This window comes from Coregonus lavaretus (genome assembly GCF_964263955.1).
Source record: "Coregonus lavaretus genome assembly, contig: HAP1_SCAFFOLD_386, whole genome shotgun sequence".
In the NCBI taxonomy this organism is placed as follows: Eukaryota; Metazoa; Chordata; class Actinopteri; order Salmoniformes; family Salmonidae; genus Coregonus; species Coregonus lavaretus.
In genome coordinates this window covers 98597-125464 of record NW_028165272.1, presented here as the reverse complement: position 1 = coordinate 125464, position 26868 = coordinate 98597, and the positions used below count along the sequence as shown (strand labels likewise).

The following is a 26868-nucleotide window of genomic DNA, read 5'->3' as shown; positions in this document are numbered from 1 at the left end:
GCGTCGACACCATCACCCCCTCTGAGTATGGCCCGCGTCGACACCACCACTACCCTCTGAGTATGACCCGCGTCGACACCATCACCCCCCTCTGAGTATGGCCCGCGTCGACACCATCACCCCCTCTGAGTATGGCCCGCGTTGACACCATCACCCCCTCTGAGTATGGCCCGCGTCGACACCATCACCCCCCTCTGAGTATGGCCCGCGTCGACACCATCACCCCTCTGAGTATGGCCCGCGTCGACACCATCACCCCCTCTGAGTATGGCCCGCGTCGACACCATCACCCCCTCTGAGTATGGCCCGCGTCGACACCATCACCCCCTCTGAGTATGGCCCGCGTCGACACCATCACCCCCTCTGAGTATGGCCCGCGTCGACACCGTCACCCCCTCTGAGTATGGCCAGCGTCGACACCATCACCCCCTCATACACCTCCTTCGAGGTGAAGGAGAGACAGAAACTACCCTTCCCTGGATACAGACCGACTTCACTACACGGCTAAAGATTGGCCTCATCTTGTCAGCCATTTTAAAGACTATTTACTGCCGATCCTCAGAGCTGCTGAGAGTATGTCCAGTATATACAGCAGGCATTCAATCCATGTATTGGATCTAGTGCTGAGACACATTTCATCCCTACAGGAAGTGTTTCACAAAAGCATTCAATCCATATATTAAATGCACTTTTTGTGAAAATGTTGTCCATGCGATGAATAGTTCAGTTATCGTTAAGTGTCTTTCAGACTGTACAGTGTGTTCTTCAATCAAATAAATTAGGATTAATGAGCCAGCTAATTGTTTTGTTTTCGTGATTTTGTGAGCACTAATCAGACTATTCTATTTTCTTCATGAAAGGTACATTTATCCATCTGAACCTTCAAAAGCCGGTTGCCTGTTTATAATGTATGTTACCGTGTTTATAATGTATGTTACCGTGTTTATAATGTCTGTTACCGTGTTTATAATGTCTGTTACCGTGTTTATAATGTCTGTTACCACGTTTATAATGTCTGTTACCGTGTTTATAATATATGTTACCACGTTTATAATGTCTGTTACCGTGTTTATAATATCTGTTACCGTGTTTATAATGTCTGTTACCGTGTTTATAATGTCTGTTACCACGTTTATAATGTCTGTTACCGTGTTTATAATGTCTGTTACCACGTTTATAATGTCTGTTACCGTGTTTATAATATCTGTTACCACGTTTATAATGTCTGTTACCACGTTTATAATGTCTGTTACCACGTTTATAATGTCTGTTACCGTATTTATAATATCTGTTACCGTGTTTATAATGTCTGTTACCGTGTTTGTAATGTGAATTACTGTCATTTCACCACTAGAGGGCAGGAGGTAATGCTAATCATTATGGAAGTGTATATCTGCATTTTTTAAAAATTGAAATGCAAATTAACTTATAAATCAATATCACATTTTTCATTATTTTCCCATGTATATGCGCATAATCTCGGTTAACCCAGAACTAAAATCTTGCGTAATTTGGTTAGATGATCAATTACCATTTATTTTCACGTAGTCTGGCCACATGAGATTATTGTGTGCATTATCTGGCACAAAATTAAAATGCAAAAATTAGGTTTGTTGAATCCTGAGAACTTTGTTCATGAGAATTTTCCGCACAGTCACCAAAGTGTTCTCTCTCCATTGCTACCATGGTTATGCATATGCTTCTCATATTTGTTTCTTTTCTAAACATTTCAATTTGGCCTTGTCCATACAGGCCAATACCCCCGAGTGTAAAGGGTTAAAACAATTATTTTGATGTTATGGATGCTCAGTCCTTGCATCCATAGCTCTGTCTATGAATTGTATGGCATCCCTCAGCTGTTTACCAAAAAAATTGGCTGTTTTGTTGGGGTGTTATTGACGTTGCTTGAATCTCAGATTGCTCCTTTAATTCAAGTACAATATTTCTATGGTATGAAAAAAGCTGTTTTCTGAGTAATAAGTCCACAGTCACAAAGGAAGTTTATGTAGGTCAACATGTTTTTAATCAATGCTCAACATTTCACCATGAAAATCATATTTTATGCATCAAAGGAAATTGATCAGACTTTGGTCTTGTTTATTCAGCAGCTTCTTTTCCCTGTAAGAAGAAATACAGAATATAATGGATCAGTATTAATAATGAACATGATAAATATATGGATAGACTTGGATAGAATATAATGGATCAGTATTAATAATGAACATGATAAATATATGGACAGACTTGGATAGAATATAATGGATCAGTATTAAAAATGAACATGATAAATATATGGATAGACTTGGATAGAATATAATGGATCAGTATTAATAATGAACATGATAAATATATGGATAGACTTGGATAGAATATAATGGATCAGTATTAATAATGAACATGATAAATATATGGATAGACTTGGATAGAATATAATGGATCAGTATTAATAATGAACATGATAAATATATGGATAGACTTGGATAGAATATAATGGATCAGTATTAATAATGAACATGATAAATATATGGATAGACTTGGATAGAATATAATGGATCAGTATTAATAATGAACATGATAAATATATGGACAGACTTGGATAGAATATAATGGATCAGTATTAATAATGAACATGATAAATATATGGATAGACTTGGATAGAATATAATGGATCAGTATTATTAATGAACATGATAAATATATGGATAGACTTGGATATAATATAATGGATCAGTATTAATAATGAACATGATAAATATATGGATAGACTTGGATAGAATATAATGGATCAGTATTAATAATGAACATGATAAATATATGGATAGACTTGGATAGAATATAATGGATCAGTATTAATAATGAACATGATAAATATATGGATAGACTTGGATAGAATATAATGGATCAGTATTAATAATGAACATGATAAATATATGGACAGACTTGGATAGAATATAATGGATCAGTATTAATAATGAACATGATAAATATATGGATAGACTTGGATAGAATATAATGGATCAGTATTAATAATGAACATGATAAATATATGGATAGACTTGGATAGAATATAATGGATCAGTATTAATAATGAACATGATAAATATATGGACAGACTTGGATAGAATATAATGGATCAGTATTAATAATGAACATGATAAATATATGGATAGACTTGGATAGAATATAATGGATCAGTATTAATAATGAACATGATAAATATATGGATAGACTTGGATAGAATATAATGGATCAGTATTAATAATGAACATGATAAATATATGAACACCTGGAAATAATATAATGGATAAAGCATTTAAGACTCAGCGCTCAGCTTTGATTTTGATTTTGAACCAACTAAATTTGGATTAATCTTTTATTTAGATTTTATATTAACCCTGTCCTGAAATGTGTTTTTCAGAGATCTTAAATACCTTTGAGTGAGTGTAAAATGTCAGTATTGACTACTGTGAAGAATGAATCATAGGTGGTGTTGATGTGGTCATATTTGAACACGAGTCAAGTGTACGTTTAGCAGCAGTTCTGTACCTTTCCAGTGTCGCGGGTCTTGGCTCTGAGCTTGTTGACCTGAGTCTCAGCGATGTCAGCACGCTCCTCAGCCTCCTCCAGCTCATGCTGAACCTTCCTGAACTTAGACATGTGGCTGTTGGCTGCTTCCTCCTGGGTGAGGAAAACAGAGGAGAACATAACATCAGTATTCAAAGTTTAAGCTTCAGATAGCAAATTAATATTATTTTAAAAGTTTTTTTATTGATATATTTAGGATAGCAATGTATATAGGGAGATAGATGATATAGCAGAGAAAGTGAGTGGTGGAACAGAGGGATCAAACTGCTGCCTCCAGGGACATATGTGATATAGGGGCGGCAGCACTACCACTAGACCAGCCCCCAGCACTAAGCTAAATAATATTCAACCCTCTCTCTTTTAAATTGGTAACACATAGGCAGAGGAGTCACTGTGCATACATTTCTTCAGCAATTACTTGCTTCAGCAATTACTTGCACTATCAACTGAGTCATTGTTGACTGATGTGCAGTAGCAACACTTCAACTAAACTGCCTGGACATGAAGTTTTGTAATGTCTACTAGGGAACGTAAGCTTTCAGAGTATTTGACTAAGTCTGTGACTCACCGCTTCCTCAGCCTGCCTCTTGTAGGCCTTCACTTTCAACTGCAGCTTATCTACCAGGTCCTGAAGTCTGCCAACGTTCTTCTTATCCTCCTCAGTCTGTGGGAGAAGATCAAAGAATCAATACCCCATAGTTTAATACACAAACCAGTGTGCTTTAGTGTGTGAAGAAGGCACATGTTCTTACCTGGTAAGTGAGCTCCTTGACTCTGCGCTCATACTTGCGGACTCCCTTGACTGCGTCTACACCTCTTCTCTGCTCGGCCTCCACCTCAGTCTCGAGCTCACGCACCTTTGTGGAAGAAATAAAGGTAGGCATTTATGTGAGGTGGTGAAATCAGACGTAACAAATCTTTGTAAAAACAGAAGTATATTCTTCTGCTAGTCAAGGAGGCACAATTGTTGTCTGTTCCTATGTATTTTTACCATTTTAATTAGAGGGGTCTATAATGAAAACAACTACTTTTCCTTATGTAGGTGGGTTATTGAGAGAAAAAGTCGTTAAACCAGTCTCCTGTGTATTTTTATATGATCAAATACATTTCCAGCAATCTGTCTTTCAATACACCCTGCTGTTAACTCACCCTGGACTCCAGTTTCTGGAGCTGCTTCTTGCCTCCCTTCATGGCCAGATTCTCAGCCTCATCCAGGCGGTGCTGCAGGTCCTTGACTGTGACCTCCAGGTTCTTCTTCATCCTCTCCAGGTGAGAGCTGGTGTCCTGCTCCTTCTTCAGCTCCTCAGCCATCATGGCCGCCTGGAATGGTACTTAGTTTAATTTATGCACCAACTGGCACCACTCATAAAGCCCCCTTGAGATCTTTGGTGTGGTTAACCAGCCCAGCTACCATTGGCCCTTGGGGACAAATCTAGTTGATGTAATTCAAGGACTCACATCAGTGATGGCCTTCTTGGCCTTCTCCTCTGCATTCCTGGCCTCCTGGACGATGTCGTCCACCTCTCCCTGCACCTGAACCAGGTCAGTCTCCAGCTTCTTCTTGGTGTTCAGAAGGCTGGTGTTCTGAAGGAGGAAACAAGGCCATTTCTTTGACTCTCAAGAGAACTTACAAGTCACAAGGCAGAAATTATGAAAATCTAAAAGCAGGCACTGTTGAATTCTATGTGTGTGTAAACGGTATGCTTGGTTGAGTTTAATTAGAAATGGCTTTTGACCCGTACCTGGGAGTGCAGCAGTCCGACGCGCTCGCTGGCGTCTACCAGCTCAGTCTCAGCCACTTTGCGGCCTCTCTCTGTCTGCTCCAGAGCAACTCTCAGCTCCTCAATTTCAGACACCATCAGACCGTTTCTGCGCTCCACCATGGCTGCCTGCTCCTTCATATCCTCTGAGAGGCGGACAGCGTCATCAAGGTGCAATTGGGCATCCTGGGGATCACAATGACATAGTATCATTAAACTTGTGGAAGTAGGGTTGATAGGATTGGTGATCATTGGTAAACATTTCCACAATATCTACAGTATATTAGTCCACTATTCCATTCCTCTGTTCTATTGTTTTCTACTGATTCACAAACAAATCCCTCCCCATGATCAGATTTTTGAGCCTGATGTCCCAGTCCCTTTACCTTGAGCTGTCCCTGGACGTTCCTCAGCTGTTTCTGGGCCTCAGCGGCCTGCCTGTTGGCGTGGCTCAGCTGGATCTCCATCTCGTTCAGGTCTCCCTCCATCTTCTTCTTCACCCTCAGGGCGTCATTCCTGCTCCTGACCTCAGAGTCCAGGGTGCTCTGCATGGAGTCAACCACCCTCTGGCTGTTCCTCTTGATCTGCTCCATCTCCTCGTCCTTCTCAGCGATCTTCCTGTCCACCTCACCCTTGATCTGGTTCAGCTCCAGCTGCACACGCAGAATCTTGGATTCCTCGTGCTCCAGTGTGCCCTGGACAAAGAGAAGCAGTCAGGTGAATTGACCCTTCACTAAGCCCCGTCCCCCTTGGTTACTGTTGCAACCTCGGACAACATTTTCCTGGGAAGTCCAATTCCCCATTCTAACAATGATCTCAAACTGTGTTTTAAATACACAATTAAATTAACCACTTCCCCTCAGGTATGTTGTGGTACTGTCATTAGAGCTGCTTCATGGGGATCCTGGTAAATGTATTTTTGTAGTGTGGCTAGCCACTGAATGGCTCTGAATTCACTTAGCATGCAGTCAAAGGTATAACTACTTTTGGAGCTGACTAGTGGGCTCAAATCGTATCCTGATGTTTGAAAGCAGATGGGAGTTGTATTCATAACATGACTAACTTAGCTAGCCAACTTTTGGAGCTAACTAGTGGGCTCAAATCGTATCCTGATATTTGAAAGCAGATGGGAGTTGTATTCATAACATGACTAACTTAGCTAGCCAATGTACATGTGTATATATTTCGAGAAAACAACTTACATGGCTAGCTAGCAACGTTTGGTGGTCTATGAGACAGAGCTAGCAAACAATGTAACAAAAGTATAATATCGGATTCGAAATATACTCCATGAACAGGCTCTGCATTTCAGGAAACAAGTAGCAAGTAACCCTGGTGAGCTGTACAATTATATAGCCAATTAAACCAAAAAAAAAAAAAAGACAACTGTCTGTTTTTCCTACTGCCATCACTGGCAATGTCTTTGAAACAAGAGCTTGTCCGATGTGTCCGACTCGACGACATTTGCTATCCATTGGAGAACTGCGATTGGTTGCCCACAATGTTAGAGCGGGGCTTAGCGAAGGGTCGCTTGTGCTCAATACATTTGGATGTGTATAACACAAGGAATTACATACTGTATAAATGACTACAATAAACAGCAATAAAGGGGAGCATTAGACTGTAGCTGGTATTGGCTAGTGTAACACTGCTTTTCCTATCAAACAGCTGTAGTTTGTACCTCAGCCTCCTCCAGAGCGGTCTGGATCTCAGACTTCTCTGTCTCCACGGTCTTCTTAGCCTTCTCCAGCTCATGGATGCTCTTGCCAGTCTCTCCGATCTGCTCAGTCAGGTCAGAGATCTCCTCTGCACACACAAACATAGGAGCTGTTTAGACTTGGGAGATTTTCAGCGGATATCACCAGTGCACTGAAGTTTATATTGAATCAAAATAACAGTTAATTCATTAACAGCACTTCATACTGTCTTGCTAATCTAATTGCCCCCCACATCCTTGGGTGGTTCAAAGGAATACCAATTACATGTTCCCAAAAAGTATATTTTATACTTTACATGAGATGGTTTAATAGTAATTTTGATATAATGTTGATGATTACAGTTAATTCCATTTTCAAACACTAGTCAAACATCAGTCAAATAGAACTGCTGTCAAATGCTCACGTTGCAGGTTCTTGTTCTCTCTCTTCAGAGTCTCCAGATGATCCAGAGCCTCCTCGTAGGAGTTCTTCATCTTGAAGAGTTCAGTGCTCATAGAGCGAGCCTCCTTCTGAGCTCCTTCCAGCTCAGCCTGACCCTCCTCATACTTCTGCTTCCACTCTGCCAGAACCTAGGGAAATACATGGGATTTTCATTAGAACTCATTGATGGAGAGTTTTGATTCAGAAATATGCTACAATTATACTACAACTGATCAAATAGCAGACAGAAAATATCACCTAGAGTGAGGTTTATAAATGTTCACCTTGTCAAAGTTCCTCTGCTTCTTGTCGAGGTTGGCGGCCATTGCGTTGGCTCTCTCAACGTCAATCATGAGGTCCTCCACCTCTCCCTGCAGTCTCTGCTTGGTCTTCTCCAGGGAGGCGCACTTTGAGTTGGTCGCCTCAATGGTCTCCTCAGCCTCCTGCAGACGCTGGGCCAGTTTCTTCCTGTTGGACAACAGAAGGTGGTGTTATGGTGAGCAATTTGCTGTGAGACAAATGTTGCACTACATATTGACATAACCTTTTCTCAGAGCCCCCTATCACCCTCACCATCCACACCATTTATTTGAGTTTTTGCAACTGCATGCAACTCACTTGGCCTCCTCCAGCTCCTCTGTGCGCTGGATGGCATCAGTTTCATACTTAGTCCTCCACTGAGCCACCTCACTGTTGGCCTTAGACATGCCGCGCTGCAGCTCTGCCTTGGCCTCCTGCTCCTCCTCAAACTGCTCTCTCAGGAGGTCACAGTCATGGCGGGCAGACTGGACACCGTGGGCCAGTGCATTTTTAGCCTGAGAAAGAAAGAAAGACAAAGAGAGATTAGATAGAGAGTAAAACAAATGGCAGTAGAAGTCTTTAAGGGTGGCGAAGTCACCGTCTATATGTATATAGAGCTCTAAATTGTGGTGGGTGGTCTCCATTTTGGGTCCCTTACCTTGACCTCCTCCTCAATCTGCCTCTTCAGTTCCTCCACCTGCTGGGTGAAGGCCTGTTTTCCTCTGTTAAGCTGAGACACCAGGGCTTCCTTCTCCTCCAGCTGGCGGCCAAACTCACCTGCAGGGAAAGAGTGACCTCTTGTTAATGGGGTCTCTGTTCTCTAAGATTGAAAATGTATTTGAGGTATTGTAGGGCAGAAACTATGTGGACTGGATTTAGAGCCCCAACACTTGTTATTGTTTACTACTGAAGTGTGCTACATTGGTTTGTTGTTCATTGTTGATGGTACCATTTTCTGTCAGGAGTCTGGCCCTCTGTCCGCTGATGTCGTTGACCTGGCGAGCATTCTCATCATTCTTAGTCTTGATCTCGCTCAGCTGGTCCTCAAGAGTACGGCACATCTTCTCCAGATTGCCCTGTTAGTGAAACATATGCGACTCCTGTCAACTTCAGTTTACTTGAATGGTAATGTAGTTGGCCCTCCTCAACACTGCTTGACCAAAACATCACTACTCACCTTAGCCTTGGCGACAGCCTCCATGTTGCTGGAGAGGTCATCAATCTCCATCTTGTACTCACTCTTCTCCTTCTCCAGCTTCTGCTTTACGCGCTGCAGGTTGTCGATCTGCTCCCCGAGCTCAGCCACACTGTCGGCCTGCTTCTTGCGCAGAGCGGCGGCTGTGGCCTCGTGCTGCAGGGTGGACTCTTCAAGATCACGACGCAGCTTCTGGAACTCAGCCTCACGCTTCTTGTTCATCTCAATCTGAGCAGCAGTGGCGCCTCCGGCCTCCTCCAGCCTCTCGCTGATCTCCTCAAGTTCCCTGGAGAGGTCGGCCCTCTGCTTCTCAACCTTAGCCCTGGCAGCACGCTCAGCCTCAATTTCCTCCTCCAGCTCCTCAATACGGGCCTAGAACAGGGGGCAGGAGCAGGGGGGATGAACACTACAATACAGTTGAAACAATTGAACCTCACTACATAATAATAGTATGTACAGTATATTTAGCATAAATGTGTTAATACATAGCCAGTTACACTAACATATTTACTATATTAATTAGACAGTGTCCCAAGTGCGGAACTAACACCGGTAAGAAGCACCATCTTTCCATAGAAAGAAGCACCATCATGAAGCACCATCTTCCATCTTACTGAGCCGTCAGAAGCCACCAGGAAAAATGTGTGCTACCATAAGAAATGTGTCCGTTTTTTTCAGGAAATGATTCAGGTGTGTGCTTTCCTGGACACGAGCTTAGATCCTGTACTGTACCTGGAGTTCCTTGATCTTCTTCTGCAGCTGAGCTCCCAGAGACTGCTCATCCTCAATCTTGCTGAGGAGCTGGGTGGTCTCAAACTCCTTCCTAACAAACACAAACACGTTGATTGCAAAGTTCGATTTGGTTAGATAGTGTAAAGGGAGCCTATATTACCATTCTCTTTGCTTTTAAGAATCACATACAAATTCATAATTACAAGAATGAGCCAATAACAGCCATTATTTTGATCAAGATGGCAGGTAATACTGTGGTAATTGATTTGTGTTTACTTCTTGATTTTCTCATCAGACTGCTGCTTGTCATTCTCCAGGTCCATTATGGACTCCTGGGCCAGTTTCAGATCTCCCTCCAGCTTTCTCTTGGCTCTCTCAAGGTCCATACGGAGCTTCTTCTCTTGCTCCAGAGAACCCTCAAGCTACAAGATAAAAATACACATATATTGGTCAAATCTAAACAATTGAAGATAATATCATCTTACATACTATCATGGCCAAAATGTCAAACTCCACTCACGTCGTCCACTTGCTGTTCCAGCTTGGTCTTGGCCTTGGTCAGAGTGTTGACTTTGTCCTCCTCTGCCTGCAGGTCGTCCAGTGTCTGCTGGTGGGCCTCTTGGAGGGCTTTCTTCTCCTTGGTCAGCTTGGCAACACTCTCATCCACAGACGCCATCTCCTCTGTCAGGTTTTTAACCTGAAAACGGCAACAACAAAATTAGTCTTTGGTCACTTCACCATGAAGGGGAGATTTAGTTTAATTAATATTAGAAGTGTGTCAACAAGTGCTGTACTATAGATTCAACACTAGATGGCACTGTACTTCATTCCGGTGTATTGAGGGGAAGTCATAAACGAGGGGGGAACAGAACATGTAATGAATGTGTGGATTACCCCACAAATGAAATTACACTATTTTGTGTCTTAGTTTTTACAGCACACCACAAAAAGACTTGAAGTCCATTTCTGTTTTGAGTTGATTATTGTTTGGATTATTGTTTGGTTAGACTGTCTACGAAACCTTGTTTTCAGTGGCGTGCTTCTCCTTCTCCACTTTGGCCAGGGTGAGCTCCAGGTCATCAATGTCCTTCTTCAGCTCAGAGCACTCATCCTCCAGCTTCCTCTTCTTGGCAGTCAACTCAGCATTCATCTCCTCCTCATCCTCCAGCCTCTCGGTCGTCTCTTTGAGTTTGGCCTCCAGCTGGATCTTGCTCTTGATGAGCCCCTCGCACCTTTCCTCAGCATCGTTCAGATTCTCTGAATCCTGGTTTCAGAGCAGGAGAAAATATCATTGGCCTCTCTTTGTGTATCAAAATATAAATTTAGTTTGGTCAAATAGGTCAGTGCAAATCAATTTAAATGTGTGAAATATAAATATATACCATGGGCAATACATTTTTTTGAGATTGCCAAAGTGTGCGTGTGTTCACATGTGCAGATGTTTGTGTGATTGTGGTCGTGTCTATGTTCATTTGTGTATAAATGTGCTCTAATGAGTGTCGTTGCTCACTCACAGCTGCGACTTGAAGCGCCAGGTCATTCTTCTCCTGCACCATGGACACCATCTTCTCCTCCAACTCCTTCTTCTTGGCCAGAGCCTTGGCCAGGTCCGTCTGCATCTTCTCATAGTTCTCCTTCATGTTGGCCAGCTCCTTCTCAGTCTCAGCACTCTTCAGCAGGGGCTTGATCTTGAAGTACACCTTCATCCATGGCCAGGTCTTCACATTCATGAATGAGCGGATGTTGTACTGGATGGTGAAGACAGAATCTCTGGTCGACAGAAAGGATGGAGTGGCATGGTGAGTGGCATGGTGAGTGACATGGTGAGTGGCATGGTGAGTGGCATGGTAAGTGGCATGGTGAGTGGCATGGTGAGTGGCATGGTGAGTGGCATGGTGAGTGACATGGTGAGTGGCATGGTAAGTGGCATGGTGAGTGGCATGGTGAGTGGCATGGTGAGTGACATGGTGAGTGGCATGGTGAGTGGCATGGTGAGTGGCATGGTGAGTGGCATGGTGAGTGGCATGGTGAGTGACATGGTGAGTGGCATGGTGAATGGCATGGTGAGTGGCATGGTGAGTGGCATGGTGAGTGGCATGGTGAATGGCATGGTGAGTGACATGGTGAGTGGCATGCTTAAAGATCTCCTCCAGTGATTTTAGAACTTTTCCTGTGGAAAAGCGATATCCCAAGTATAAATACAGTACAGTACACACACTAAAGGGTAAAAATATACATTTTGAAGAAAATAGTGTGAACTGCAGACTTCAAAGAAACTTCAAGGAGTTGGTCTGATGGTGGCTTTTCAAGTGGAGTTCCAGGTCTCTGGCAGCCTCTGGAACTTCCATTCTGCGGCCAACAAGGCAGAGTTCATCTCAGCCTATGCTACCCTCCAGTCCCTCGACTTCTTGGCGCTGACGGAAACATGGATTACCACAGAAAATACTCCTACTGCTCTTTCCTCGTCTAACCATGTGTTCTCGCATACCCCGAGAGCATCTGGTCGGCGCGGCGGTGGCACAGGAATCCTCATCTCTCTAAAGTGGACATTCTCTCTTTTTCCCCTGACCCATCTGTCTATCTCCTCATTTGAATGCCATGCTGTCACAGTCACTAGCCCATTCAAGCTTAACATCCTTGTCATTTATCGCCCCCCAGGTTCCCTTGGAGAGTTCATCAATGAGCTTGACGCCTTGATAAGTTCCTTTCCTGAGGATGGCTCACCCCTCACAGTTCTGGGTGACGTTAACCTCCCTTCGTCTGCCTTTGACTAATTTCTCTCTGCCTCCTTCTTTCCACTCCTTTCCTCTTTTGACCTCAACCTCTCACCGTCCCCCCCTACTCATAAGACAGGCAATATGCTTGACCTCATCTTTACTAGATGCTGTTCTTCTACTAATCTCACTGCAACTCCCCTCCAAGTCTCCGACCACTACTTTGTATCCTTTTCTCTCTCGCTCTCCTCCAACACTACTCACTCTGCCCCTACTCAGATGATAATGGATGAGTACTCCTCATAATGGATGAGTACATGGATGAGTACATGATAATGGATGAGATAATGGATGAGTACTCCTGAGTGGCGCAGTGGTCTAAGGCACTGCATCGCAGTGCTAACTGTGCCACTAGAGATCCTGGGTCGAATCCAGGCTCTGTCGCAGCCGGCCGCGACCGGGAGACTCATGGGCGGCGCACAATTGGTCCAGCGTCGTCCAGGGTAGGGGAGGGAATGGCCGGCAGGGATGTAGCTCAGTTGATAGAGCATGGCGTTTGCAACGCCAGGGTTGTGGGTTCGATTCCCACGGGGGGCCAGTATTAAAAAAAAAGATGTATTCACTAACTGTAAGTCGCTCTGGATAAGAGCGTCTGCTAAATGACTAAAATGTAAAATGTAATAATGTGCCGTCGCAACCTTCACTCTCCCACTACTCTCTCCTCTTCCATCCTATCATCTCTTCCCTCTGCTAAATCCTTCTCCCTCTGATCTCCTGATTGTGCCTCCTCAACCCTCCTCTCCTCCCTTTCTGCATCTTTTGACTCTCTATGTCCCCTATCCTCCCGGCCGGCTCGGTCCTCCCCTCCTGCTCCGTGGCTTGACGACTCATTGCGAGCTCACAAAAGAGGGCTCCGGGCAGCCGAGCGGAAATGGAGGAAAACTAGACTCCCTGCGGACCTGTCATCTTTTCACTCCCTCCTCTCTACATTCTCTTCCTCTGTTTCCGCTGCTAAAGCCACTTTCTACCACTCTAAATTTCAAGCCTCTGCCTCTAACCCTAGGAAGCTCTTTGCCACCTTCTCCTCCCTGCTGAATCCTCCTCCCCCTCCCTCCTCCCTCTCTGTGGATGACTTCGTCAACTATTTTGAAAAGAAGGTTGACGACATCCGATCCCCATTTATTAAGTCAAATGACACCGCTGGTCCTGCTCACACTGCCCTACCCTATGCTTTGACTTCTTTCTCCCCTCTCTCTCCAGATGAAATCTTGCGACTTGTGACGGCCAGACGCCCAACAACCTGCCCGCTTGACCCTATCCCCTCCTCTCTTCTCCAGACCATTTCCAGAGACCTTCTCCCTTACCTCACCTTGCTCATCAACTCATCCTTGACCGCTGGCCATGTCCCTTCAGTCTTCAAGAGAGCGAGAGTTGCACCCCTCCTCAAAAAACCTACACTCGATCCCTCCGATGTCAACAACTACAGACCAGTATCCCTTCTTTCTTTTCTCTCCAAAACTCTTGAGCGTGCCGTCTCTAGTCAACTCTCCTGCTATCTCTCTCAGAATGACCTTCTTGATCCAAACCAGTCAGGTTTCAAGACTGGTCATTCAACTGAGACTGCTCTTCTCTGTGTCATGGAGGCTCTCCGCACTGCTAAAGCTAACTCTCTCTCCTCTGCTCTTATCCTTCTAGACCTATCTGCTGCCTTTGATACTGTGAACCATCAGATCCCCCTCTCCACCCTCTCCGAGTTGGACATCTCCGGCGCTGCTCACTCTTGGATTGCGTCCTACCTGACAGGTCGCTCCTACCAGGTGGCGTGGCGAGAATCTGTCTCCGCACCACGTGCTCTCACCACTGGTGTCCCCCAGGGCTCAGTTCTAGGCCCTCTCCTTTTCTCTCTATACACCAAGTCACTTGGCTCTGTCATATCCTCACATGGTCTCTCCTATCATTGCTACGCAGACTACACACAACTAATTTTCTCCTTTCCCCCTTCTGATAACCAGGTGGCGAATCGCATCTCTGCATGTCTGGCAGACATATCAGTGTGGATGTCGGATCACCACCTCAAGCTGAACGTCGGCAAGACGGAGCTGCTCTTCCTCCCTGGGAAGGACTACCCGCTCCATGATCTCGCCATCACGGTTGACAACTCCATTGTGTCCTCCTCCCAGAGTGCAAAGAGCCTTGGCGTGACCCTGGACAACACCCTGTCGTTCTCTGCTAACATCAAAGCGGTGACCCGATCCTGCAGGTTCATGCTCCACAACATTCGCAGAGTACGACCCTACCTTACACAGAAAGTGGCACAGGTCCTAATCCAGGCACTTGTCATCTCCCGTCTGGATTACTGCAACTCACTGTTGGCTGGGCTCCCTGCCTGTGCCATTAAACCCCTACAACTTATCCAGAACGCCGCAGCCCATCTGGTGTTCAACCTTCCCAAGTTGTCTCATGTCACCCCGCTCCTCCGCACACTCCACTGGCTTCCAGTTGAGGCTCACATCTACTACAAGACCATGGTGCTTGCCTACGGAGCTGTGAGGGGAACGGCACCTCCTTACCTTCAGGCTCTGTTCAGACCCTACACCCCCTCAGCCCAGTCACCCGCTCAGCCCAGTCAAAGCTATTTGCTGCTCTGGCACCCCAATGGTGGAACAAGCTCCCTCACGACGCCAGGACAGCGGAGTCACTGACCACCTTCTGGAGACACTTGAAACCCCACCTCTTTAAGGAATACCTGGGATAGGATAAAGTAATCCTTCTACCCCCCCCCCCCCCCTCCCCCACCATTAAAAAAAATAAGAAAAAAAGTGGTTGTCCCACTTGCTATCATAAGTTGAATGCACCAATTTGTAAGTCGCTCTGGATAAGAGCGTCTGCTAAATGATGTAAATGTAAAATGTAAATGTCTGATGGTGGCTTTGTGATGTCATCGGCCTCCCCCCTTGCTTGAGGAACAATAGAGGAGCAATAGAGAACAAAAGAGGAAAGCCCCACCCCTCACTTGTGCCATGCCATGAGGATACCTGGAGCACCTAATGAGATGTGCCTTTTGTTAAGTAAATCAGGTGTTTAATGAGGTGAAAAGGAGACTGGGGTAGGACTTTAAAGCTACGTTCTGGGATTCAAAGAATAACAAAACGGGGACCAATGCCACTTTTTGCATACAGCTGAGGAATTGGGCTTGGGAAATGTAACCCCACTTACATTTGTAGACAGCTCTCTAGATGAAAGGACTGACAGGTAATGCTAAGATCAGGAGGAGTCATATTCTTCAAGAATGAATGGGTAAATATCACAAATTTAAATAACAATTGAACAGCTTGTTAAATCCCAAACTGCTGCTATAACACACTTTCTCATTGTGAACAACTCACAGCATAATGCTTTACATTCAGGTGGTTGACAGAATTCTTTGCCAAGTTGTCTACTATTCCTCACCTCCTCTCCATCATCTTGGTGAACTCTCTCCTCATGAGGAATCCACGGCTGAGAGCCTGGACCATGCCGACCAGAGAGGCCAGCTTCTCATCTCTCATCTCCTCAAGGACACCCAGCAGACCAGCTTTGAAGAACACCTGACACAGGTAAACATGGTCAATTATGGAACCTCTGTCAGATGGTGACAGATAGAAAGGGTTGAATCAAAAGAGAGGAACAACGCCACTAGATTGATTTCACCAACATAAATATTGCAGTGCTTACAAACAAAACATGGGTTAGGTTGTTTATAAGTTGTAAGTTATTTTACAGTTGTAGATGAATAATGTACACTGATACAGATAAGAGCAGCCACACCACTCTGACACAATGCACATGATAATTAATTGAGATTTTTTCAAATTCTTAAAAAATAACGAAAAGATGGATAGATCAACTGGAGAGACATTGAATGGTTAGAATTTATATCATCATTGAGGTTGTGTTTTATTGTTAGCTTTTGCTGGGGGTATTTGACTGACCTTGGTGTGTCCAAACTTGTAATCCTCATGATTCACATCAATGGACCCAAGCAGCTTCTCAGAAGCTTTCTTGTTGTCCATGAACTGGCCCTCGGGGATGACACTGGCATTCAGTACTTTGTACCTGAATGAGGAGACATGTTTAACATGTGGTAAAATTTAACAAATGTCAAGTTATAATAGGTTGGTTATATTTCGTTAACGATAAGGCTATTCTGATGTTGGGAAAACCCTTAGAGAAGATATTTCTGTGTGTCTGTCTGTTTGTGTGTGTGTGTGTGTGTGTGTGTGTGATTGTGTGCGTGTGTGATTCTGTGTGTGTGTGTGCGTGCATGCAGGAATTGATTTGTGTTTGTGTGTGTGTACCTCTGCTTGAAGTCAGCATAGATGATTCTGCTGGGGAAGCCCTTTCTGCAGATCCTGATACCTTCTAGAACACCATTACACCTGAGCTGGTGGATAACCAGGAAGTTCTCCATCAGACCTGGAAACACAAACCAAGTCTCATTAACAGGTTAAAGATTGGTTCGTTAAGGTTACTGATACTGTACTGATAAGATGTCATATTTAACTAAATATTTCTTGTACCTGGAGTCTTTGTCTCGTTGGGGATCAGGCAGCGCACAAAGTGAGGATGAGTGCTCCTCAAGTTGGTCATCAGCTTGCCCAAGTTCTCCTTTAAGAGGGTTACAAACCATTTTCTCAGAGATCATTTCTGATAATCAATGCACCTTTTGAAAGCCTGAATATACACATTTTAAAAGCTCACCCTGAACTGGGAGGACACAGTCTGCATGGAACCACCCTTCTTCTTGCCTCCTTTCTTGGTTGTATCTGTTAAAATGGGGAAAAGTGATATATGATTCTAAATTAGAGAATATCAGGTTAACTTCACACTTATCTTAATGCAAATGCTGCCAATGAGATTGTGTAAAATAACACCTATTGTATGAGTAAATTAACAGAGCGGCACGTCTTGCTCTTCATTGTAATCAGAGGGCTGATATAAATACTATGCATGCCAGTCCCTCTTGGCTAAGGGTTGAGGAGAGACTGACTGCATCACTTCTTCTTTTTAGAAGAAACATTAATATGTTGAAAATCCCAAATTGTTTGCATAGTCAACTTACACACAGCTTTGACACACACACTTACCCCACCAGACATGCCACCAGGGGTCTTTTCACAGTCCCCAAATCCAGAACAAATTCAAGAAATGTAAATGTTACAACTGCAGATTAACCCTTTCAAGGAGTTTTAATATGATGCTAGTCTTACCCTCAGGTGGGGCAGCGACGTACAGGGTAGCCATAAGTTTGACTGAGGACTTCCCGTACAGCTGAAGAACTGAGTCGTTCAGGGGGTCCTTGTTCTTGTCCAGCCAGCCAGTGATGTTGTAGTCCACCGTGCCGGCGTAGTGAACCAGGGAGAAGTGGGCCTCTGCCTTGCCTTTAGCAGGCTTGGGCTTCTCAAACGCCTTGTTTTTCCCAAGATGCTGGTCATACAGCTTGTTCTTGAAGGAAGTGTCTGAAGCCTTGGGGAACATGCACTCCTCTTCAAGGATGGAGAAGATGCCCAATGGCTTTATGAAAAGAGATGTATATCAAATTAGTGATATTTACATTTAGGATCACATGTATTCCTTTATCAAGCATGCTATTATCAGCGTATCTTCAATTAGGGGCACAAAATAGGAAACAGAATTCTCAACAGTCAGATACCTTGTACCACTGTGATAATATCTCACACAGCGCTCTCTATGAGCTTTGCTGTTGTGGTCCATTACAATCCTGACAGACAGTTTACCTTCTCAATAAGCTCAATGCAGGCAGCCAAGTCCATGCCGAAGTCAATGAAGGCCCAGACGATTCCCTCCTTCTTGTACTCCTCTTGTTCAAGGACGAACATGGTGTGGTTGAAAAACTGTTGCAGTTTCTCATTGGTGAAGTTGATGCACAGCTGCTCCATGCTGTTGTACTGTTGATGGAATTTCAAAAGGGATCATTTCATCATACAGGGCTGTAATCCATCTCAATCACAACTAATTGTCTTGTTCTGGTCTCATACTCACATCAAAGATCTCAAACCCGGCAATGTCAAGAACACCGATATAGAACTGCCTTGGATTCTTGGTGTCCAACATCTCGTTGATACGGATGACCATCCACAAGAACATCCTCTCATAGATGGACTTGGCCAGAGCACTGACTGAGTTATTAACCTGCAATGATAATACCTCAAATGAATACATGAGACATTGACCATGTATAGTGAGAAGGTGAGAAGACATCACTATTCAAAACAAGCAACGCACTAATCACCAAAAGATTTCCGGTGCTTAGAAAATGGCAAATGCTGTGTTTGGCCGCCTTACCTGAGGCACAGTCTGTCCCTTGGTCACATACTCGTTGCCGACCTTCACTCTGGGGTAGCAGAGAGCCTTCAACATCTCAGCTGAGTTCAGGCCCAGCAGGTAGCCGATTTTATCAGCCACTGGAGAGAGAACCAACAACAACAGACTCAGGAACACAAGATCACTTGATTCTGATGTCACACTGACAAAAGGGTTTGGCTGTGTTTTCTGTGGGTTCGTTGAACCCACATTGATAATTTCAAATCATTTCTGGAGGTTGGAATTTGGTCTCCATAAATGATCTCCTGCCGGACTTTGATGAGGCGCTGTCTGTCTTACATATTGTATATCTATGAGTGGGACTGGAAATGGGACTAATGCTTTACGTTTTGTATATCTATATTTGGGACTTGGAATGGGACAAATTCTTTACATATTGTATATCTATGAGTGGGACTGGGAATGGGACTAATGCTTTACATATTGTATATCTATGAGTGGGACTCACCCTCTGTGCCGTCTGGCTCGGCCTGCTCCTCACGCTGCTTCTGCTTGAATTTCAAGTTGCCGTGGTGCAATACAGCTCCTGTCAGCTTGTAGATGCTAATCTTCTCATCATTATTGAAGCCCAGGATTGTAATGGCATCCTGGTATTTGACAGGAAGTACAACAGTGATGAACTGAACGGTAGTTTGCTCACTTACAGTCCACTACAGTTCTGTGCTCTCACCAGAACAAATGGGATGGATATATATGACTGGCTTTCACAGAGCCACATGATTACGCTTGGCCAACACTAGTAGATGACAGCACAAAAGGAGTTTTACACAGTTTCACAGGGCACTTAGTGGCCCTCTCTTGTGGATGTCTTACATGTGTGTGCCTCAAGGTGAAGTGTGAAGTCATGAAGAATGCCTTGAGGCTCATGCCTAACTAACACAAGGCATTTAGAATCTGACAAGAAAATACATAAAAATTCCCAGCTGTTACCAAGTTGGAATTGAACAGTGCATTCAGTGTGTATGGTGGTTCTACCCATTCCATATCTAGAGTTTGGTTAGCCCTTTGTTTGACTCACGTCTGTGGCATCCAGCTCTTCCTTGTCGTTGATGCTGGCCACGGTGATCTGACCCTGGCTGCACATGGGGAAGTCATAGGGGTTGGTGGTGATGAGCGCCATTTCTATGGACAATGGAGAATGTCTTGTCATTTAAATCTCTTAGAATTGTGCACACTATTAATGTTCATAGTGCCCTGTAGCTCAGTTGGTAGAGCATGGCGCTTGCAACGCCAGGGTTGTGGGTTCGATTCCCACGTGGGGCCAGGGGGGCCAGTATGAAAATGTATGCACTCACTAACTGTAAGTCGCTCTGGAAAAGAGTGTCTGCTAAATGACTAAAATTTAAAATTGTGCAGTCCTACCTTTACAGTATCTCTCCCTCCTTTACTCAATAGATGGACTCAAGTACGTCACCATTAGGGTTTCAAAACTATCGGAAATTTATCAAAGTTACTGGAATCTTCAGTAATTAAATTAAATTGAATAATTACATTTCATGCTGAAACCCTGATATTAAACACCAATGGTACTCACTAAGTTCATGGTTTATATTTAGGATAATGTTTTACAGATTTGTCATTCTATTTTCTATTTTAAAATCATATTATATTAGTAATTGTTTCATATTTTACTTGTGATAAGGCCACACAGAGGGCCAGAGATAATGACAGACCCCTGGGATAATCTGAAACACCCAAAAGGGCCACTGGATGTTTTACATAAAATCCTTGAAAGATACCAAAATGCTGGTAGTTTACTGGTAAACTTGGAAAAGTTTCCAGTAAAATACCCTCCATTTGCAAACCTAATCACAGTGCATTACTTTCTTAAAGACCTAATCCATATCTAGATGCCTTGTTACATTGGATGTACTCATTGTAATACTATTAATAGTCCGGACTGTGGACATTTTTTAAAAGTTTCACAGATGGGGGTGGGAAACATGTCCTCTGAAACTCTTTGCCATACCAACGATCTCAGGTTTATGATTGGTCATCATCTGGAAGAAGATGTGGTAGCCTCTCTCATCGGGAAGCTGGAAGGACACTCTGGACTTCTCTAGCAGGTCTGAGAGAGAAAGAGAGAGAGATTGACAAAGAGAGAGAGAGAGAGAGAGAGAGAATTAGATAATTAGATAATTATGATCTCCCCAAAAAAATCTGTGTGAATTTAGTAAAGCATTGAGAAAAAATCAAAATCAACTCACAGGTCTCAATGTCAGCTTTAGCCAGTTTGCTACCTTGGAAGTGAATCCTGATAAATTTACCCTATAGTAGAGCATGGGGGTTAGAAATAGGTCAACTAAATACATCTAACATTTAACTTTGATAGACCCCTTTAAATGTTACAGAATGTTGGACATCTATTGATATAACAAAAGGGAACTACTGAAATAAATGTTTCCAATCTAAGGTCACTTTCACAGTATGCCCTTCATACTTACAAAGCGAGACGAGTTGTCGTTCCTCACTGTCTTGGCATTACCATAAGCCTCCAGCAGAGGGTTAGCTGCAATGATCTGATCCTCAAGAGACCCCTGATTGAGACAAACACAAGTTGCTCAGAAACTGGTAAAGTTCGTTTTTCTCAATCACTTGAACACAGCCCACCAAACTGAAATGTGTTAGAAAGGTAAAACCTACCTGCATTTTGCCTGGCTCTGCTTCCTTCTTGGCACCAGAAACTGCAATGGTGGCGAAGTACTGGATGACACGCTTGGTGTTGACAGTCTTTCCTGCACCGGATTCTCCACTGGTTAATATGACAGAGAAAGAGGGGTTTTAGTCACATGTTTGAATGTCAGATTGGCTTTCACTAAGAAATAGCATTGAAAAATATACTGTTGACCTGTTTTCTTACATAAGTAAATCATTAACAAATATTCCCACTCATCGACTCATTCCTGTGCATAGCCTAATCCATTCATTATGTCATATATTTTCATCACACCCAAGTGACCCAACATATTGCAGCAGAAACACTTTCTCAAGTGAGATTTTTAGTACACAACTCACGTAATCAGGACGGACTGGTTCTCCTGGTCTGTAACCAAAAAACATATTGCTTATCATACTCGAGCAACATTCTGGGTACATTATTGAATTCATAGCATCATTATGAATTTCATTTAGGAACATTTTCATTCAAGGTTACTGAAATCAGATATTACCAGCAAACTGTTCCAACCTAGACTAGAAAACAGTAGATAACTCTCTAAAACATATTTTAACTTCCATCCATCCATGCATCCATCAATCCATCCATCAATCTATCCATTAATCCATCCATCAATCCATCCATCAATCCATCCATCAATCCATCCATCAATCCATCCATCCATTAATCCATCCATAACCACTTATGGACTTTGAGATCCAAGAAGGAAGTTGACCCCAGCAAAATGTAGGAAGGTTGTGGCTTTTTAACACATTCCAGTTTTCTTGGCTGTGTAAACTTTTTCTCCACCTGTGAATCCTGTTTCAAGAAAAGTGTTCAAGCAATCGAGAAAACTGACTTGACCACTTTACCAGATTCTGAGCAACTTGTGTTTGTCTCCATCAGTGGCCTCTTAAGGATCTGATCAACGCAGCTTACCCTCTGCTGGAAGCTTACGGTAATGCCAAGACAGTGAGGAACGACAACTCCATATCAACATAGGACAATTTAAATGTTTCTGTATCTCTTGCTACCTCTGTCCCTAAGCAGTTTGATTGTCTCGTTCTTAACGTGGGCCTTGGTCATAATAACCAGCTGACACTAATGGGAGTTCATCACCCTCCCTCGGCTCTCTCATGTGCTCTTAACAATTTATCTGAATTGGTATCTAAGTGTGGTCAATCTGAACTATTTATGATGGGTGCTTTTATTGACTGGAGGTCACCAGTGTCAGATACGCTGAAAGATATTTGCTCTGAGCTAAACCTGTCTCAGCTGATAACTGAGCTGACACGGCCAAATCCTAAAGATCCATCGAAATCTACCCTGATTTATCTTATTTTCACAATAACGCCAGATGAATATGTTGCTGGTGGGGTTTTCCCACAGGATTTTTGTGACCGTTGCCCAGTTGTCTGTGTCAGAGATGTGAAAATGTGTACATCTAAGCCTCGTGTAATCACTAAGAGGCACTTTAAAAACGTTAGTGAACAAGCTTTTTTTTACATGATCTATAACTTAGTGACCTTGACAGTGTCTCAGCTAACCCTGAACCTGATTTGTCTTTAAGCTTTTTTCCAAATATCTTCAATACTATTGTAGATAATCATTGCCCCTTCAAAACTGATTCATCTGAAGTCATTCATAAGAGAATTGTTGCCTTGGTCAAGGCCAGGAACACAGGCTTAGGCCCGTTTTGGTAATCTTTTAGACAACTGAGGACTCAATGTGTAAGACTGACCAAGAAAGCTAAATCTGATTATTTTGTAAATTCTCTTTCTGATTGTAATGGGAACCCGGCTAAATTCTGGAAAACTGTCAAATCTCTAAAGGGTTGCACTTCCTACTCTCTGACCCAACTAATTCATTCAGACTCTGGCCCCATTACGGACAAAAATGCTATCATTGATGCATTTAATCATCTTTTTATTCCAGCTGGCTATAATTTGAAAGAGCATCTAACCCTTGTATCTCTGAGAGTGGGCTGAACGCTGATTCAGGAATTTTGCAGATTGAAAACAGTAGTCAAGATTTTGCATTTCAGTAAATCACAGAAAAATAAGTCCTTGATGCCTTACTTTCTATAGATACCTAGATATCCACAGGGGCTGACCAATTGGAGCCGGGTCTGCTCAAGTGTGCTGCCCCCCGCATTGCTGGCTCAGTAACCCATATCTTCAATCTAACATTGTTCACAGGAAATATTCCAAAAGTATGTAAAACAGCTTATGTGCTGCCAGTCCATAAGGGCAGGAATAGTAGTTATCTTGATAATTATCGTATCATCTCCAGGCTTCCATGCTAAGATTCTCAAATCAAAACAAGCAACTTCACACTTTTTATCTGAGCATAGTACTTTAAATATAAATCAATCAGGGTTTAGGCCAGGGCACAGCACTAATCACAGCAACCACATTAGTTGCTAATGATATTGTCAACGCTTTAGACACTAAACTGAATTGTGCCGCCTTGTTTGTGGACCTTTTCCAAAGAGTTTGATACTGTTGATCATGCTATTTTATTGAACAAGTTGTCCTCGATTGACCTGAGCTTTGACGCCTGCTTATGGTTTCACGATTATCTTAGCGACAGAACTCAAGCCATCGTAATTGATGGGGTTAAGTCCGAATTTCTTGAGGTACATAAAGGGTCGATACTAGGACCTGTTCTTTTCACCATTTATATAAATGCTATCTGTTAAAAATTGTACATTTCTTCTATATGCGAAATTTGCTATTATGTACACAATTGTTCCGACTGCTGACCTGGCTGTGTCAAGGCTACTGTCTGATCTGCAGCTGTAAAGGAAGCCCTTACTGATTTAAAAACTTGTGCATAATATTGTCAAAACTAAATACATGTTGTTTTCAAGTTCTTGTAAGATTATTTCAGATGGATTACATTTTCACACATCAGATGGTTTTATAATTAAACGAGTCCCTGCATACAAATACCTTGTTATTTTTTATTTGAAAATGATTCATCATTTAAAACACATACGAATGAGCTTGTTAAGAAACTACGTTTTAAAGTGTGCTTTTTTTTGTTTTTTTTACAGAAACAGATCTTGTCTCTCTCTAGTCAGCAGGAAGCAGATTGTGCAGTCAGCCTTTCTACCTGTTCCTGATTATGGTGATAGTATTTATCAAAGTGCAGCTGCTTCTACTCTTAAACTCATGGAGGCCGTTTTTCATAACGCCATGATTCGTTTTATCACAGGAGACAGTTTTATTAGTCATCTCTGTGTTCTTTACCATAATGCCCTTCGTTTTATCACAGGAGACAGTTTTATTACTCATCTCTGTGTTCTTTACCATAATGCCCTTCGTTTTATCACAGGAGACAGTTTTATTAGTCATCTCTGTGTTCTTTACCATAATGCCCTTCATTTTATCACAGGAGACAGTTTTATTACTCATCTCTGTGTTCTTTACCATAACGCCCTTCGTTTTATCACAGGAGACAGTTTTATTAGTCATCTCTGTGTTCTTTACCATAACGCCCTTCATTTTATCACAGGAGACAGTTTTATTACTCATCTCTGTGTTCTTTACCATAACGCCCTTCGTTTTATCACAGGAGACAGTTTTATTAGTCATCTCTGTGTTCTTTACCATAACGCCCTTCATTTTATCACAGGAGACAGTTTTATTACTCATCTCTGTGTTCTTTACCATAATGCCCTTCGTTTTATCACAGGAGACAGTTTTATTAGTCATCTCTGTGTTCTTTACCATAATGCCCTTCATTTTATCACAGGAGACAGTTTTATTACTCATCTCTGTGTTCTTTACCATAACGCCCTTCGTTTTATCACAGGAGACCGTTGTATTACTCATCTCTGTGTTCTTTACCATAATGCCCTTCGTTTTATCACAGGAGACCGTTGTATTACTCATCTCTGTGTTCTTTACCATAATGCCCTTCGTTTTATCACAGGAGACCGTTGTATTACTCATCACTGTGTTCTTTACCATAATGCCCTTCGTTTTATCACAGGAGACCGTTGTATTAATCATCTCTGTGTTCTTTACCAAAAGGTCGCCTGGACCTCTTTGATGTCACGTTGATCACATCGTTACGCTCTATTTGTTTACAAAGCCCTGCTCCACAAGCTTCCGACTGACCTAACGTCACTGTTAAGATTTAAAATGACTAGTTACCAAAACCCTGTTCACAGGGTCGGTTAATAACTCTGGAGACTCCTTTGGTGTGTAAATAGCTAGGGACGCCAGCATTTAGATTTCTTGCCCCACATGTTTGGAAAGATGAATCCAAAATGCATTTAGAATAGATGTGTTAGTGACCCTGGGGCACATCCATCCATCCATCCATCCATCCATCCATCCATCCATCCATCCATCCATCCATCCATCCATCCATCCATCCATCCATCCATGAGAGCTCGTACCAATCTGCATGAACTGAAAGGCGTTGTCAGAGACTGAGAAGATATGGGGTGGAGCCTCCATCCTCTTCTTCCCTCTGTAGGCGTTGACAACCTCCATGTCGTACACAGGAAGCCACTTGTAGGGGTTCACCGTGGCACAGAAGAGCCCAGAGTAGGTCTGGATGAAAGGGATTCAACTAAATTAGGGGATTAGCTCAATCAGATTGACTTTTACCTGGATTTATGTGAGGATGTAGGTGTGTGTTTCTCAGGTTCATGTGTGTGTGTGTGTAAGTTTATGCAGGTATCTTACATAGATCATCCATGCTGCATAACGCTCTTTGAGGTTATACAACACAGAGGCTTCATTCAGGTAGGTCATCATGGCCATGTCCTCAATCTTGTCGTACTTAGGTGGGTTCATCTGGTAGACGTCTGCGTCTTTGAACTCTTTTCCTGCCTGAAACCGTCAAAAATATACATGACTGAATGCTTTTTGCTCATTAAATACGAGTTCAATCTTTAAATATATATTTTTAACTGCATACCCCCATCTAATCCAACTACTTTGTTATCACCCACTGACACATACATGGTGATTCTTAACTAGTCCATATACATTTGTAATTAGCAGCGATAAAATGTATGTGTTTGAAGGTTATATTCTGCTTACAAAAAAAACCAGAGGAATCCTTCTCAATCTATCTTTTGTTACTGATTTCATTTTGCCTGTTGGCATGTTTGGATAATTTTGATGTTTATTTCAAGAAATGGAGTACTTGCACAAATCAGGCTTACCTCCTTAGTGCCGTCAGGATGCGTGACTGTTACAGTACACTTCCCTTCGGCCCTGGCAGTGACCAGACCCTTAAGGTACAGCTCCTTGGTGTCTGACACATAGCAGGCGTTCTTTGAATCAAACGGTGCGGTTTGTGCCTCCATCCTCTCCTTCTCAGGCTTACGGAGGTATATGGCAGCCTTGCCGTAGATTTGCATCTCCGCGTCCGTACTCAT

At 43.0% G+C, this 26868-nt stretch overlaps 2 protein-coding genes across 3 annotated transcripts in view; one reads left to right on the top strand and one right to left on the bottom strand.

The window, feature by feature from the left end:
* LOC311116039 (myosin heavy chain, fast skeletal muscle-like) overlaps positions 1–26868 on the top strand; it is a gene marked incomplete at both ends in the record, with an annotated part of 109577 nt that overhangs the window by 38145 nt on the left and 44564 nt on the right. The window lies entirely within an intron of this gene.
* LOC311116031 (myosin heavy chain, fast skeletal muscle-like) lies at positions 2098–26868 on the bottom strand (the record flags this gene model as incomplete). 2 transcript variants are annotated; one of them, XM_084191161.1, is made up of 39 exons in its annotated part: positions 2098–2118; positions 3547–3678; positions 4154–4249; positions 4338–4442; positions 4735–4905; positions 5044–5169; positions 5328–5531; positions 5732–6040; positions 7027–7151; positions 7467–7632; positions 7768–7951; positions 8102–8298; positions 8442–8560; positions 8733–8859; positions 8961–9350; positions 9711–9801; positions 9987–10132; positions 10231–10407; positions 10732–10974; positions 11225–11480; positions 15875–16011; positions 16396–16519; positions 16762–16879; positions 16984–17071; positions 17165–17229; positions 17674–17977; positions 18202–18372; positions 18467–18616; positions 18770–18888; positions 19257–19395; positions 19827–19930; positions 20778–20876; positions 21016–21076; positions 21253–21345; positions 21452–21560; positions 21824–21851; positions 25876–26032; positions 26168–26314; positions 26653–26868. In XM_084191161.1, 39 exons carry the CDS (start codon positions 26866–26868, stop codon positions 2098–2100), a joined length of 5814 nt encoding a protein of 1937 aa, XP_084047287.1. The 2 variants fall into 2 exon arrangements, with proteins under 2 accessions (XP_084047287.1, XP_084047288.1); XM_084191162.1 differs by having other exon boundaries at positions 26168–26302.